At 35.5% G+C, this 17,364-nt stretch overlaps 1 protein-coding gene across 1 annotated transcript in view; it reads left to right on the top strand.

The window, feature by feature from the left end:
• TBX20 (T-box transcription factor 20) overlaps window positions 1–17,364 on the top strand; it is a 51,241-nt gene that overhangs the window by 16,060 nt on the left and 17,817 nt on the right. The window contains exon 6 of the mRNA XM_004418832.3: window positions 5,341–5,417. Within this exon, the coding sequence (XP_004418889.1) occupies window positions 5,341–5,417 (77 nt within the window). The remainder of the gene's footprint in view (window positions 1–5,340; window positions 5,418–17,364) is intronic.

The raw sequence follows: 17,364 nt of genomic DNA, 5'->3' as shown, positions 1-17,364 counted from the left end.
GTTCATAGTGGTTAATACGCTCCCCAAGGTCATGAATCTGGTGACAGAACCATCTTGTGGGTCTTAATTCCTCCTTTTGGTGGCATCATGCTAGATTGCAGGGCCAAGGAAGTGACCACTGACACTGTCAAGGTTTGGAAACTGAATTTGAAAATGTTGCTTAATTAAAATAGGTTAAGATACTAATAAACACACATCCCACCACTAGTTGCTCCTCTTGCAAATGTTTATTTCTAATTGAGATTATAAATGAGCTCAAAATCCAGCTACCTGTGCTTAGCTATTCTTCATTGCATCATAAAGATTAATATGGTTAGTATATCATTTCATTGCTAAATAATTCACAATAGAAGTGTTTAAATTTAGAACTAATTTTCTCAATAGATCCTGCTGTGTCTGGGTTTATTTCTATATATTCACCTTTAAAACTGTAATCCCTAGCACAATGCCACGTATATATTTGAAATTCAAGTAACAAAGATTTGATTTGGTATACTAATAAGTCCGTTTTGCAAATAGTATATACATCTCATAAGACTAATCAAAATTCATGTTCAATAAACATACATGGGGTGAATAAATCAGTTTAGGGGTTAGTATTTTCATTAGTCTTATACAATTTTCTAAAGTTATCCTCGTTCTTTCTAGGCTTCCCCACATCTACTGCTTTTTCACTGCTACACCATGTTTGTGTACTAATTTTCCTATAGAAAACATATAATAAAATAAATATATAGGAAATAAGTTAAGTATGTACTAAGTATAGTGTAAATATTAGAATTTTTCCATGCACAAAGATTAGAGAGAGAAAAGAGAGGAAGAAGATTTAAAAGTTCACATTTAGGATCACCTTCGCATCTCTTAAACTTTGGATAGGACTATTATTTTTACACCTATTAAAAGCCAAATCAAAGCTTCCAATAGAATTTGTGAAAAAGCTTCTCATTTATTGTGGCTGGTAGTTTTATCCATAAGTAATGAAAATGGGGCATTTTTGCTATTTTTTCCTCTGGTTTTAGCGAGGAAATGAATGTATTTCTTTACGTTATTAGAGAAAAGCTAAATACATTACACTTTCAACAAACTATTTTATAATTTAAGATTTAAAGGTCATACATTGTTTTTCAGCAGGCAGACCATTGCTGTAGAGTTGAAGTACAGGTCAGGTTTCATTTTTAAATGCCTTTGGACAGATCTTTTCCTGATAATTGGAGAAACGGTCTCTGAGGGCCAATTTCACCTTGTGGCTGGGAACCCCTGCTGGATTCAGAGTCCAGTGATATCACATGGAATAATAGCCCCTGGAAAAGGTCCCCTTCTCTTTGGTGCAGCTGGCAGTGTCAAAAATCTGCCCTCCAGTTATGCATACATTTGTCTATAGATAACAGAGATGTTGAAAGAGTGAATTTTTTGGTTAGGAAATGCCTTATATTCTATATTAGTAAGATAATATATTAAAAAATGGTGTTTTTTGGCCTGAATTAGTCAGCGGTTTGTGTATATGTAGATACACACTAAACTGCAGGATTTCTTAAACACATACTGCTTCATTACTTGTTAATGCTTTTTCCTCACAAAATGAAAAACACTGCTGCTTTTAAAACTTGTTTTGAATTATAAAGCCATCCCTGTGGTTTCACATGGGTTTCTCTATATGTTATGTTTAGTAGTTGACTATTTTTGGATCTTTCTTTTTGTATTACCTTTGACATGGGTGATATTGTTCAGCAGTGTTAGAAGCTGCAGGTCTTCTATACCAGGGAACAAAGGAAAGGATGTCCACCTGAAATCCCTGTCTATAACTCAGGTCCTTTCTCTTATCAGCTCTCAAATGTGTAACTTTTCAGTTATCCCAGGTTTCATAAATGAATGTAAAACTATAGCTTCAGAAATAAATTTCTTTCTATGTAACTACTGATTTTTATTTAGACATGTGTGGCATAATATCTATACCTGACCTTTTAAAAATGCATAATTACCTAGTATGTTAAACTTTCGCTATTTAAAAATTATTTGATCTTACAATTAGAAAACAAAATGAAATGCTTTTTGTGTAAACTCAGGAGGGTCACTTAGTCTATAACTGGTTAAAAGATGAAATATTTCTAATTGCGTGTTCTTGAAGCAAAGTTCAACAAACATTTCTGGGGTGCTTACTGTTGACACCCCAATAGATTCGGAGTCTAGGGATATCATAGTGAGCACGGTGGGCTAATTAAGAAGTTTAACCCAAGGTCCCTGTGCTGCTAATCAATACTCCATAAAACCTGTTCAAGACTGTAGTGTTAATCCAGGGTCCCCATACAATTTTAGTGATAAAAGATCCATTCAGCTTCTTTTCTCTAACTTCCGAAAGCAATTATTTTCAATTTATTTGATAAAATGGTCCATAGAGAAAGTAATACCTGATTATTGTTTTGAGATCCTTTTCTAATTAGCACACTAAAGATAAATCATTGCTGTAACCAATTGGTGAATCTAGGTGTAGATGAGAGCACCTTGTACTATTCTCAAAACTTTCCTATAGTTTGAAATTATATCAAAATGTAAAGGAAAAACGTTACCATTGATACTCCTGGGGATTATTAAAGAGGGACTAAAAAGATATTGAAAGTAGAAAATTCTAATAATGCAAGAAAATTCCACAGAAATCTGAAAACTTGTGTTGAATTTAATTCACTTCTTCATTCAAGGTATGGCAGTGATATTAGATATGGTGACACACCAATTGAACAACACACACACGTTGAGAGTATTTATTCTCTACAACAACCCTACAGTCGTCACATTCTGAGCCAGTAGTCTTTATCTTTTGGAAATATGAAGAACAACAAATACAATTTTCAAAATCTTTTTCAGGGACAAAGTGGATCAAAAATTCTTCATTAATCATTACAACAAATAGATAATACTTTCTATCCTTTTAGTTTGTAAAGACTCAAACAAAGCTTGATATGGCTCACGTTTTAGAGGGATGGCTGTAAAAGGGCTTCTTTCATAATTAGTTTTTCCATCAGATATATCGTCTGCCATTGTTTCCAGAAAACTTTATACATTGGCAAATCCATTCACTTTTTAATTTTATAAATGAGCTTATAGGAATTGAGCTTGAAAGAAACCTTAACTTGTTGCTCTACCTCATGGTTTCAGTTTGAAATTTTCCTCTGGGTTTGGTTCACCCTTAACGTCACTAACACTCTGGTGAATGTGGTGCCACCCTCTTTAGTGGCACTTAAATCACTTCCGGTTCTGGTCAGCTGTGATTCCCTCTGCCTGCTCCATGGAATTTTAAGTTCTGTTAGGGCAGGGACCATGTGTTCTTCATCTTTGCGCCATCCAACATTTAGCATAGTGCATGCTAAGTAATCAATCCTCATTAAATATTTGTTGATGAATTATTGTGAAAGCATTTTCAGAAACTATAAAGCACTTTAGAAATATGAAGTATTTTAACATATAATTATTCAGTAGAAAGAGACACAGCTCCTGTCTTTGAGGATTTAAAAACCTTGTTGGTGTTTTATAATTTTAGGTCATCCTGATTGCTTGGGCTTTAGAAGATGTTTACAATTTATTTCAAAGAAATAAAAATTTTCTCCTTTGTCCTGAAAATTGACCTTCAAAACTAAATCCTAGTTTGATAGCGTGACTGAAACAGGCTTCACCCTTCAGAAATCCATGGCCGTTAAAGCGGCGGCCGTGTGAGAGAATGTTCTCTACAAATCTTGATGGCTACACTCCAGAGGCGACACCAGGGACTCCTGTGTATTTCTTTATACGCACACTTAAGTTGCTGTTGCTGTCCATTAAGAACAGGTTTCTTACTTATCCAGTTTATTTCCTTCCCTGTTTACCATTTTCCATTAACTGAAAAGGAAACTAGCAGTTTTTTTTTTTTTTTGGCTGCTCTAGCGTGAACGTTCATGGGCTAAAAATGAGCATTTCTGAGGCACTGTCAGGTCCTTAAAAATTAATATTATCAAACAGTCGATCTTATAACTTGCCAGTGTGAGGAGTGCAGTCTCGCTGGTCAGGATAGCGTGGGAAGTTCTATTTTAAGCAAGGTAAACAGCATCTTTGCAGTTTGTACAGTGGTTAGCTCACATCAGGAAAACATGAAAGGGAAAAAGATGCCTTTCTTCTGTGATGAAAAAAAAATTCTTTCGGTGTTAATGGTTTACAATGAACAGTAGATACACTCTGATCAGAGGGAAAGTTGCTTTTTGGCAAAATAGTATTTCAACCTATTTTGATTGTGTTTGTTCCTTACTTTAAAAGAGGAGGACGGGCCTCAACCTATAACTTTTTTTCCTAAGTTAAGATTATTTTGTGTGTGTCTCTCTCTAAAGACTAATGTGGATTCTTGTTTTGATACGAATGAGCTATGACTCTCTTTAAAGGTGTCTGTGGTTCTAATTCAGATACTGACTAGCTGTGTCTTAGTCCTCCTAAGTTCCTTTCCGCTCTAACACTCAGGAATTCTACAAGTCAAGTATCTTTTAATCAGCATTTCCTTTATTTTTTTTGCTTCGTAACCTAATGTATTATTCTTTGGAGGTGCAGTACATATGATCTAATGGATCTTTCTACATTAATATTAATACTGTGGGAACTATGACTAGCACATCATAGACAACACTTCAGACTATGATTCTTATTGGGAAATTTTTTTTATAAGTATAGAGTCTATAAATAACATTGTATGGGAGGATAACAAAAGACCGACTAATTTGATTCTAATTTAGTCAGATGGAAAGGGGAACAAGGGTAAATTTATATTCTGAAAGCTTTATATCATGTATTTATGTCATATATTTCAATATAGTATTCAACATGAAGCTATTATTGGCCATTTTATCATTTTACCCATTATGGTATATATATGCCTATAGTATTAACAAAAGATGCTGCCAAGTCAGCCTGAGGCAACGTTCTTGTTTTTATTTCCCATTGCGCACCAATGCTGGCCTTCTAGACAGCTCCCCCACTCCCCAGTTGAGCCCTAGCCTTTCTCTACTCTCTTCAGTACTTCACACCGCAGCCACACAGTTCATGAAAGGCCCCCATCCCTAATTGTCTGTCTCCGTTGACCTCCAGCCTGTTCTCTAGGACTAGCCTGACCTCAAATACCTCCTTCTCTCTGAGGCCTTCCCCGACCATCCCACCCAAACTATCCCTCCCGTGAACTTCTCTAGCAATTTCAACCTTTCTCACAATGCTGAGAGACATTGAGATATTCTTGGGGTGCCATGATGGAAAATGAACCAACTCTTTATTTCTGATTTTATTTCCTTGACCTCGGAAATGATATTGTTTTGTTACCCATTCTTCCCTTTCTAGATAACCAAGCTGAAAATAGACAGCAACCCTTTTGCCAAAGGATTCCGGGACTCCTCCAGGCTCACTGACATTGAGAGGTAATGAGAAGTTTCTGTTTGCTTTTTTGTCCAGATAAGATAAAGAGAAGAGCGAGTTTGTAAGAACGCACTCTTTTCGACGCCAAAGAACCATAATCTTACTGTATATAGTCTCCAATTCTCTGACCCCCTTCCCTTCCAGCTATAAACCCTGATATATGATATGATATGCAGCTGCTTAAGCTTCGACAGCTGCTGCAACTGGATCTAGTCTGTGCTCACTTTCTGAGTGAAGGGGTTTCTTTGGTCAAGACATTTATTCAACTATAAAAAAATAAGGCTTCTTTATTATCAAAGATTCAGTCCTCTTGACAATATTAAGGTTCATGTCTCCAGTGCAATCTGCAGAGAAATGAAATCTTGATAGCGTTTGCCTTCTGAAGTGGATATATTTGCTAACACGAATAATATAAGGGTAGTTTGGAATTTTGAAACAAGTAGATGTAATTTAATTCAAGACACATATTTTACCTGTAGCGTAGACTGCTTATATTTAATAAGAGACATATCAGATCTCAGGACCTTTAAGAAGACAAGTGACAATCATGTGCCTGTAACTTACCCCACTTTTTACTTAGTTGAAATAGTTCATGCAGTGTGAGACCATCTGTGATGAGTAATGACTATATTGAGACCCACAGTTTCCCCAATATGAATGTCAAAAAATGAGTTTTTCAAAGAGAACATTTTTCAACCTAACTGATTATTTGTATCCCTTAAACATACCATGTAACTTGTAACTTTCTGTACTTATTCTTTTTTTTTTTTTTTTGGTGAGAAAAAACTTAAAATAGTTCTGTTCTCTTAGCAAATTTCAATTATACAATACAGTGTTATCAACTATAGTCACCATGTTATTTGTATAGTAGATCCTTGGACCTTATTCATCTTCTGTACTTATTCTTCCATGTGTCCTGATGTCTTTATTGACAGGTGGGGTGATCTAGCCACCAACCCTCTGGTTTATCTTATCTCCAGTCTTTGTGTGATTTCCTACTAACTGCTACATGTTTCTGTCACACTCTTTGTTACCTACACATGGTCACAACTCCTGATCTCAGCACTTCTCCCCAGCCTGTCCTGGCAACTCAAACTAAGGGATAATTACATGTTGTAGCAATATCTGTCTGATCCTTCCCTAAGCCTTCCCAAATGGTAGAGCATTTGATTTGGGAGAACAGATACAGAGGCTTGGTGAGGAGGCAGAGAAGCCAGCAGGAGAGGCTGAAAGTTGGGCAGGAACTGTGGAATTCGAGTAGAAAAGAAAGATTAATTAGTTGAAGAGCTTGACAAGTGGTTGGGGATGTTGAGATCAGGGAAAGAAACTTGAGTGTGTAGTTGAAGATCCATTGCAAAATGCAGAGAGAAGGCAAGTGTCTCCCATTGCAGGGGACATAGGTGGGCAAATAGGCCGTGAGACCCAAGTCAGTGAGAATGCAGTATCAGCAGTGTGGGTAAGGCATGATCATTTTCCTCTTCTATTTCTGGAGTGCCAGAGGCACTGATTCAGACTGGGTTTATGCAGGTGGGATTATAATCAGTGAAGTTTTTCTCTGTTTTGGTCAAATGTCAAGTAAGAAGGAAGACAGTGGCTCAGGGGGGCAGTAGTGATGTGTTTTTATAGTGTATGTCATATCTTCTGTCTCAGATCAGGGGGTAAGCATGATATTTTGGGAGACAAAGTCATGGGTTAGAGCCCCAGCTGTGCCATTTACTGGCTGAGTGATCCTGAAGAAGTCACGTTAACTTCTGAGTCTGTTTTCTTATCTAGAAAATGGAGAAAATAACCCTGCTCACTTCAGAGGTTTTTTATGAGAACCAAGTAAGATGACATTTATGGAAGCACTTTATAAATCTAAAAATGTAAAATAATTATAAGTTCCTCAACTTATTAGATGAGTGTAGTTTTTACCCCATCTAAATCTGCTTTTCATAGTCTTAATAAACTACTCCTGGAGTAAAAATAGCCCTTTAGCTGCACATGTGCTCATGAGATACAAGTGCCCAGACTGACTGCCCTCTGCAGTGACAGATTTGATAATGCATGCAGCCACATTTTCCACTTATTGAATAAGCATCCTGATGTGGGGAGCACTCACATGTACATGAAGCTAAGTAGCTTTCAATGGTCTGAGGGCCAAGAGAGCATCTTTGTGACTAGCTGAAAGTTTGCAAGATGACCTAAGTAGTGTGAAATTGGCCAAGGTTTTGGATTTCATTTCCAGGTATTTAAGTCTGAACTTTTCCTAAACAGCCTTTAGGGATGGGACAAATCAGATCAATTGATCTTTAGAGACCTAAAGAAATTAAATTAGTCTGGAGTCAGTTACTGCACTAAACCATCTAGTAATTGAATTGCTCCTTGTAACTGATTGAAAACAGCCCTATCTGTAACAATATAGGGAGCTTTTCTTTATAAGAGATCTGAGAGAAAAACACATCTTTTTATGACATGATGACAGAAATTGCACTTTTCTAACCTAATTGAATATGATGTTATAAATATGTGACCTTAATGATTTCAAGTTTCCTGTTCCAGATTTACAGCTACTGTGTGGGACACCCAAACAAAAATGCCTTTAGGATTGGATCTGTTTGCCTTATACCTCTAAACTCACAGTATTATTCTTTCTACAATTGCACAAGCTTTGGGGATACTCTATAAGGCATTATGGTTTTCTTGCTCTCATTTTACTAGGTTCTGTTCAGATACTTGAATGTCTCACATACTTCATGCGTAGCCTTACTCTTCAGGGGCAGCATTTCCCTCATTTGTAAAAGGAAACCCATCTCATTAGCAAAAGTAGAAAGTATTTTCATTAGATACTTTGCACATATACCTACAGCTAAGAAGGAAACCAGAAGCCCCAAGGGATTTCTTAATATAATCTAATTTATAGTTCTTTAGTTCAAGGAAAGAATTATCTGCTGGTCCCTTATAATAAATAATCTACAGACAGTCTGTCAGTTGGCGGTTTCTTTTTCTTTTTGGGGGGAAGGAGCACTTTGTACAGTAAGCAAGGGCATGGTGTTACTTCTGAGAATGGAAAAGTAGCTAGGAGAGTTTTTAAATGTTTTCTTCAAAATTGTTTCTTTTGTTAGTTATTTTTTTCTTTTTAAAAATAGAGTTCATGCTCATTACAGAAAAATACTGACAGGCAAGAAAAAGACCATAGAAAAGTGACAAAATCCCATTCACTCAGAGATAATCACTGACAAAAACTTATATATTCTTCCAGATACTTTCCTATGCATGTACCAACATTTACATCCTTCAAAGTTTATTTACCACACGTACTGTTTGTAATCATTTTTCCCTTAATATCAATAGATACATGTCTGTAGTATACATTTTAATGACTGCCTAATTTTCCATTGTGTACAATAATTTATTAGACCAATCCTATATTTTAGTCATTTAGGTTTCCCACTTTTTGTTATTACACATAGCACCAGAAGGAAAATGTATATCTTTACACGTATTCTTCATTATTACCATAGGATAAATACTAACAAATAAAAATGCTGGCTCAAAGGACGTGTATTTTGTTAATCACAATGTTATTATTAATTGTTAAAAATTTGGGAAAAACTTAAGTGTTCAGTAATAGGAGAATGGTTTAATAAATGTTTATAGTCATGCAATGGAAGTTTTAAAAACTGTGGCAAAATATGCCTAACATAAAGTTTACCATTTTAATCATTTTTAAGTGTACAATTTAGTGGCATTAAGTACATTCACAATGTTGTACAACCATCACCATTATTCATTTCCAGAATGTTTCCATCATCCCAAAGAGAAAATCTGTACCCATTAAACAATTACTCCCCATTCTTCCTCCTCTCAGCCCCTGGTAATATTTATTCTACTTTCTGTCTCAATGAATTTGCCTAGTTTAGGTACCTCATATGAATGTTAAGATATACATGTTTTACAGGCTTTTCATACATACTACCAAGTTTCCCTCAAGAAAGACTGTCCATGTCATGGTCAAGAGTGTCCATTTCTTTGCACCCTTGTCAAACATGATCATCATCTTTTGATCTTTGCAAATTTGATGGGTGAAAATTTGTATTTTATTTTGTAAATTGGCCTGTTCATGTCCTTAGCCTTTTTTTTTTTTTTTTGGATTGTTCATCTTTTCTCTTATTGATCTATAAAAGCTATTTACGTATTAGTATTTTCATTGTTCATATATGTTGGAATAATTTTACCAGTTTGAAATTAGCTTTTTATTTATGTTTTTGATAAATAGAATATATATATATTTTTTAATTTTTTGTTTATTGCAGTAACATTGGTTTATAACATTGTATAAATTTCAGGTGTACATCATTATACTTCTATTTCTGCATAGATTACATCATGTTCACCACCCAAATACTAATGACAACCCATCACCACACCCATGTGCCGAATTATCCCTTTCGCCCTCCTCCCTCCCCCCTTACCCTCTGGTAACCACCAAGCCAATCTCTGTCTCTATGTGTTTGTTTATTGTTGTTATTATCCACTACTTAATGAAGGAAATCATACGGTATTTGACCTTCTCCCTCTGACTTATTTCACTTTGCATAATACCCTCAATGGCCATCCATGTTGTCACAAATGGCTGGATTTCATCGTTTCTTATGGCTGAGTAGTATTCCATTGTGTATATATACCACATCTTCTTTATCCATTCGTCCCTTGATGGGCATTTAGGTTGCTTCCAAGTCTTGGCTATTGTGAATAACGCTGCAATGAACACAGGGGTGCATGTATCTTTATGCATTGGTGTTTTCAAGTTCTTTGGATAAATACCCAGCAGTGCAATAGCTGGATCATATGGTAGTTCTATCCTTGATTTTTTGAGGAATCTCCATACTGTTTTCCATAGTGGCTGCACCAGTTTGCACTCCCACCAGCAGTGTATGAGAGTTCCCTTCTTTCCACATCCTCTCCAACACATGTTGTTTCCTGTCTTGTTAATTATAGCCATTCTGACAGGCATGAGGTGATATCTCATTGTAGTTTTGATTTGCATTTCCCTGATAGTTAATGATTTTGAACATCTTTTCATGTGTCTGTTGGCCATCTGTATATCTTCTTTGGAGAAATGTCTGTTTAGGTCTTTTGCCCATTTTTTAATTGGGTTGGTAGTTTTTTTGTTGTTGAGATGCATGAGTTCTTGATATATTTTGGAGATTAAGCCCTTATCAGATGTATGGTTTGCAAATATCTTCTCCCAATTGTTAGGTTGTCTTTTCGTTTTGTTGATGGTTTCCTTTGCTGTGCAGAAGCTTTTTAGTTTGATGTAGTCCCATTTGTTTATTTTTCTATTGTTTCTCTTGCCGGGTCAGACATGGTGCTTGAAAATATGTTGCTAAGACTGATGTCGAAGAGCATACTGCCTATGTTTTCTTCTAGAAGTTTCATAGTTTCAGGTCTTACCTTCAAGTCTTTAATCCATTTGGAGTTAACTTTTATGTATGGTGTAAGGTAAGGGTCTACTTTCATTTTTTTGCATGTGGCTATCCAGTTTTCCCAACACCATTTGTTGAAGAGACTTTCTTTTCTCCATTGTATGTTCTTGGCTCCTTTGTCAAAGATTAACTGTCCATAGATGTGTGGGTTTATTTCTGGGCTTTCGATTCTATTCCATTGATCTGTGTGTCTGTTTTTGTGCCAGTACCATGCTGTTTTGGTTACTATAGCTTTGTAGTATATTTTGAAATCAGGGAGTGTGATATCTCCAGCTTTGTTCTTTTTTCTCAGGATTCCTTTAGCTATTCGGGGTCTTTTGTTGTTCCATATAAATTTTAGGATTCTTTGTTCTATTTCTGTGAAAAATGTTGTTGGAACTTTGATAGGGATTGCATTGAATCTATAGATTGCTTTAGGAAGTATGGACATCTTAACTATGTTAATTCTTCCAATCCAAGAGCACGGAATATCTTCCCATGATAAATAGAATATTTTATTACCAAATCTGTTGTTCTCTTTCTTTATGATATCTATCTTAACAAGATGTTCCCTACTCCAAAATTATGTATACATGTAAAAATGTATATATGTAAATATGTAAAGATTTTCCATCACTTTACTGCTTTCTAGTTTTTTATTTAAATATTTAACTCATGCAGTATTTATTTTGGCGTAAGATGTAAAATAGACCTCACTGTATATTTTTATAAGTGGCTCCAGTACCATATATTTATGAACATATTCCTTTCGCACTTATTTATAGTTCCCCTTTATCATATACTGAATTCTTACCTATCGTAGTTTTTACAGTCTCTTTTTTGATCTGCAAATATCGTATTGTAATTTTTATAAATTGATAAAATATGTAAATATTTGATGATATTTAGATATCTGATATGGCAAACTCCAAACATTTTTACTTGTCATTTTCACATTTTCTTGACATTCTTAGACATTTATGCTTCCAGTCTTTGGAATCATTTTGTCAAGTCTTCCCAAAAGATGCCATTGGAATTTTGATTGGTCTTGTGTTGAATTTATACAATAATTTGGGGGAGGAAATTGGTACTCTACAGTATTGAGACTTCCTCCTAGGAATATGTCATATCTTAGTCCTTTTACTGAAACCTATTCTTATGTTCTTTAGAAGTTTTGATATGTTCAAGTTTTTAAGTCCTGCACGTATTTTCTTAGGCACATAGCTAGATCTGCTAGAGCTACACTCTCCAATTCAATAGCCAGTGGCCACAGGTGGCTAGTGAGGACTTGAAATGTGGCAATTCCATATTGAGATGTGCTGTAAGTCCAAAAAAACACATTAATTTTGAAGGCTTAGTATGAAAAAAGAATGAAAATATCTCAATAATAGTTTTAAAATATGGATTAGATATTGAAATACTATTTTGGATGTATATTGGGTTAAATAAAATGTTAAAATTTCACTTGTTTTTATAAATGTAGTGACTAGACTATTTAAAATGGCATATGTGGCTCATGTTACCTTTTTGTTGGATAGCACTGTACTAGAGGATTTTTAGGGGAGAGGGCTTGCTTCTGGAAATAGAAGTTTTAATTAGAAATCTACCTAGTTTAGTTTGTAAAAAGCTATTGATTCCTATATGTCTTTGGCATCCTGCCATTTTACTGAACTTTATAAAAATTAATTTTAATAATTTTTCCTTTTAGTCTCTTGAGTTTTCCAGTTATATTGCTATATCATTTGCAAAAGATAATTTTATCTTTTTCTTTCTAATAGGCTGTTAAAAATGTGTTTTTCTTGTTTTATTATACTAACTAAAATACCCAGGACAGTATTGAAAAGTAATGATGATAGTTACCATTTTTCTCCTGTTCTTGACTCTGTAATGCCTCTGGTGTTTTATCATTATATATGGCTTTCATTGGCTATTGGTTTCAGAAGCGGATAGTGTTTATCATATTGAGGTAATACCTTTCTATGACTAAATTAAGAATTTTTTGTTATCCTGAATGTTAATTGAATTTATATTAAATGCTCTTTTAACATCTATTGAGACAATTTTAATTATTTTTCTACTTTTAAATAACAATATGATTAATTATAGTCATATTGTCTATGTTCTAATACCAACCTTGTATTCCTAGAATAAATCCCATCTGAATTTTATCTGTTTTACTTATAATACATTGCTGGATTTAATTTACTCATATTTTATTTAAGACTTTTTGTATCAATATTCATAACAGAGATTTGACTTTGTTTCTTCTTTCCTTCTCTGTTGGTTTTTGGTATCAGGTTTCTGCTAGTTTGTTCAAATGAATTGAAATATGTCCCTTCTTTTTATTGTCTGGATAAGTTTAAATAGCAAAGAAGTGATGCTTTACCTGAAGATTTTACAGTCTTGCCCATAAATTCATCTGGGTGCAGTATTCTTTTGGAGAATACTTCTTTAACTTCTTTCTTAGTTTGTTCCATAGTTTATCAGCCAAATATATATTAACTTGTATCCCATTTAATGCTTTTTGTCTTGAATTCTACTTCATCTGATCTTATATTGCTATACTTTTTAAATTTTTGCTTTCTTTTATTTGCCTTGTAATTTTTAAAAATCTTTGTCACTACAGCAATATATCCCCCTCTCTCGTATCATCAAACAAATATCCTGACGTTTCTTTCATTAAGGGAAAGACCATGTTCTCTTGTTCACATTTGCTCTGTGCTACTGACTCCCAGTTTTCTGCTCCTTCTTATAGTAAAGCTCCTTAAAAAGAGTTGTATGTGGGGGCTGGCCCTGTGGCATAGCGGTTAAGTGTGTGCGCTCCGCTGCTGGTGGCCTGGGTTCAGATCCCGGGTGTGCACCGATGCCCCGCTTGTCAGGCCATGCTGTGGCAGCGTCCCATATAAAGTGGAGGAAGATGGGCACAGATGTTAACACAGGACCAGTCTTCAGCAGCAAAAAGAGGAGGATTGGCATGGATGTTAGCTCAGGGCTGATCTTCCTCACAAGAAAAAAAAAATTAAAATAAAAAAGAGAGTTGTATGTGTTCTCTTCTCCAGTTCCTCTCTTCCTTTGTCTCTTCTACCCTGCCTTTTAGACTTTCACCACCATTACTCCACCAGTCTTCCCTTGTCTAGGTCACCAGTGACTTCCCCATTGCTAAATCCAGTGGTCAATTCTCAGTCCTCATCTTACTTGACCTATCACCAGGGTTTGACATAGCTGTTCATTCCCTCGTTCTTTACTCTTGGCTTCTAAGACCTCTCACTCTTCTGTTTTTATTGTACTTCATGGCCATTCTTTCTGTATCCCCCTTGTTAGTTCTTCCTCTTGTCCTCCATCTGTAAAGAGGGATGTGTTCCAGGCCTTAGTCCTTGGACCTCTTCTCTTCTCTGTCTACATCTCCTCCCTGGGTGATTTGACTCAGTTTCATGCCTTTAAATGCCATTATATGCTGACTACTATCAAATTTACATCTCTGGTTCTGGCCTCTCTAGAGTCAAAGATCTGACTGGCTATTTCTTTTACTGTTCCCTCTTCCCCTAAGGGGACCTCAACTTTCACACATCTAAGACAGGATGCCCAACCACACATCCACACCTCTTCTTCCCTGACTGTTGTCAGTTTGATCTCAGTTGCTAACAACTGCATCCTTCCCATTGCTCCTGCCAAAAGACTGGGAGTCATCCTTGGCTCTTCTTTTTCTCTTACTTTCCACATCGAGACAGTCAGCTAATCCTTCAAACTATATCCAGAGGAGTCCAACTACTTACCATCTCCACTGTTCTTTCCTAGATTATTACATTAATTTTCTAATTGATCTTTCTACTGCCAGTCTTACTGCTTTTAAGTCCATTTTCAGTACACTAATATTACAGAGTAATCTTGTCAAAGAAAGGATGTCCGGACCACATCACTCTTGCCCAGAGCTCTCCAATGACTCACCTTCTCATTCACAGTAAAATCCAAAGTTCAGCAAGGCCTGAAAGGTCCTATAGAATCTGACCCCACCCCTCCCAGTTATCTCTCTAAACTCATCTACTTTTCTCTTGCTCACTTTTCTTTGAACATGCCCAGGCCCATCTAGGCCTTTGGGCCTTTATACTCACTTACCTTCTGCCTGGAATGTCCTGCCCCCAATATCTGAATAGTCCAAGGTTTTGTCTTTTGTTTCCTACTGTATCCCCAGAACCTAGAATACTGCCTGGTACATAGTAAACACTCAAATATTAGTTGTGTAAAAAAAATGATATGTCTTTTAAAAATCGTATAAAGAGTATCTGTATTGTTAAAAATTTTGTCTGAAGGTCTTTGTGTTTTAATAGAAAAATTTAATCTATCTCCAAGAACTGTGGTAACTGATGTGTTTGGTATTGTTTCTTTTTTAACTGTTTCTGCTTTCTGTTTAATTCAGCTATTTGTTTTACCTTTTATTTTCTCTACTTGTCTTTTGTTATATTTCTCAAGTTTCTTTATTCCTCCTTTTATTTTGGCTACAATTTCACAGTTACCATGTGTCAGGCAGTGGGCTATATACTTTACACACTTTATTTCAGTTACTCTTCAAAATAATCCTATAATAAAGAACCATTATCATCCCTATTTTGTAGATGAGACAGCTGAAGCTTAAAGAGATTAATACTTTATTCAAATTCACATGGTTTGTGACAGCTGAGCCTCACACCCAGTTTAGTTTGTCTGAAACAAAAGTCCTTTCTCTAATGTTCATTATATTTCTTTTTAATAATTATGCTTTTAAATTCTAAAAGACATAATTGTAAAACTGATATTTCTCTGTTATTGTCAGAAATGAAACTGTACATTTCCTTTCTTGTACAATAGGAGATATTTAGTATATGATTCTTCCTTGTACTACCCCTCCTTCAACCTATAATTTTGGTTTAAATAATCTGGGATTTTAAATCCATATTTTTATTCATGTATCTTCTTTTTCAATTTTTTTCTTAATGTTAACATAAGGATCACAATAGATCAACCACATCATTTAAATTTAATTCTAGTCATACTCATTTCAGTGTTTACTGTTCTTTTCTTCTGTACTCTCTCCAATTATTGGAATTGTATTCTGACTTTATTCTCAGTTGTTGATAGACACTGAGTCATTGGTTGAGGAAGGATATGTGGGTCGTCATCTTTATGAGTTCTTGCATATCTGAGAAGATCCGTTGCCATTATTTACCAACCTGACTAGGGTCACAGTCTTTTCCCTCAGAACTCTTTCAACCTTCCTTTGTCATCTGGCTTTTAAATATTGTAGAATAAAAGCTGATGCCAAACTCGCTGTCTTTCCTTTGTTGGAAACTTGCCTTTATTTTCTCTCTGTCTGGATAAAATGCTTTTAGAAAGTTTTCTTTGAAATTCAGAAACTGTACCAATATTTGTTCAGTTGTAGATTTTTTTTCCATTAGTATTTAGAATATAACTGAGCCCTTTGAATTGAAAACTCATGTCATTATTCAGCTCAGGAAAATTTCCTTCTTGTTCTTTTTCCACTCCTCATCCTTCTTTTTGCTTCTAATTGCTCTGCTCTATTCAGACCTTCTAAAACTCCTGTTACACATATGTTACATCTTCTGAGTCTATTCCCTATTTCTCTTATCTACTGGTTGATAATTTTCATCTCTGTAACTTTTTACTTTGATATTGGGAGAATTTCTTATATGAGTCTTCTCATTTGTTGATACTGTTTTCTGCAGTATCCAGTATTGTGTTTACTATCTTTGAGTTCTTTTAAAATGTGGTAATTATTTCGTCATTTCCAAGTATACTTTTACATTTCCAAATTGCTTCCTTTTCATACCTACTCGTCCTTGCTTTATTAATACAGGGTCTTCTTAAATCTCACTGAAAATTTGAAAATACAAATCAGAGACTTAAAATATTTCTCCCTGTTTCTTGGAACAAGTCTATTTCAAAAGAGATCACTCGTGCTTTTTTAAAATTAGTTTTCTTCTTTTGAATTGCTGAATGTTTTGTAATGTCCACTTATTTTTCTCTAGCTCATCCATAGAAGGGGATGTCTGTTTAGTGTTAGGAGCTGAGATTCATTTTGAATAAAAGCGTGTGGAACTTGGTTAAGTCTTTCAGGTGCAGATCAAAGAAAGGTAATAATTTATTATAATTTTGCCAGTGTGGAACTATAATTATTCTGTTTGGCTAGGGAGTTGTCGCAGGTGGATGGAGATAGCCTTGGAAAGGGAGTTTTAACTTTGCATTGATTAAGCTACCCTGTCTGCCTGTCTCAGCAGCTAGAAATCAGCTGCTCCCTCCCACACCCCCCATGCCCAGCAAAGCAACCTCATGGCCCTCCTCCAGAGCCAGTCATGGTCATGGCCCACACCCTACAGTGGACCAAAAACACCGTGTGCTAGCTGAGAGTGCTGTTGAGGGATTCCTTCCTCCTAGCCTCCTGCAGCGTGAGAATCTGCTCTCTATCAACTGCTCAGAGATCTGCCTTTATCATTAGTCTCTGCTGCTCCAC

The sequence above is a fragment of the Ceratotherium simum genome, chromosome 1 (genome assembly GCF_057802395.1).
Source record: "Ceratotherium simum simum isolate JZ-2026a chromosome 1, ASM5780239v1, whole genome shotgun sequence".
Taxonomy (NCBI): domain Eukaryota; kingdom Metazoa; phylum Chordata; class Mammalia; order Perissodactyla; family Rhinocerotidae; genus Ceratotherium; species Ceratotherium simum.
Note: the sequence above shows the minus strand (reverse complement) of the source record. Positions and strands in the feature narration are given on the sequence as shown.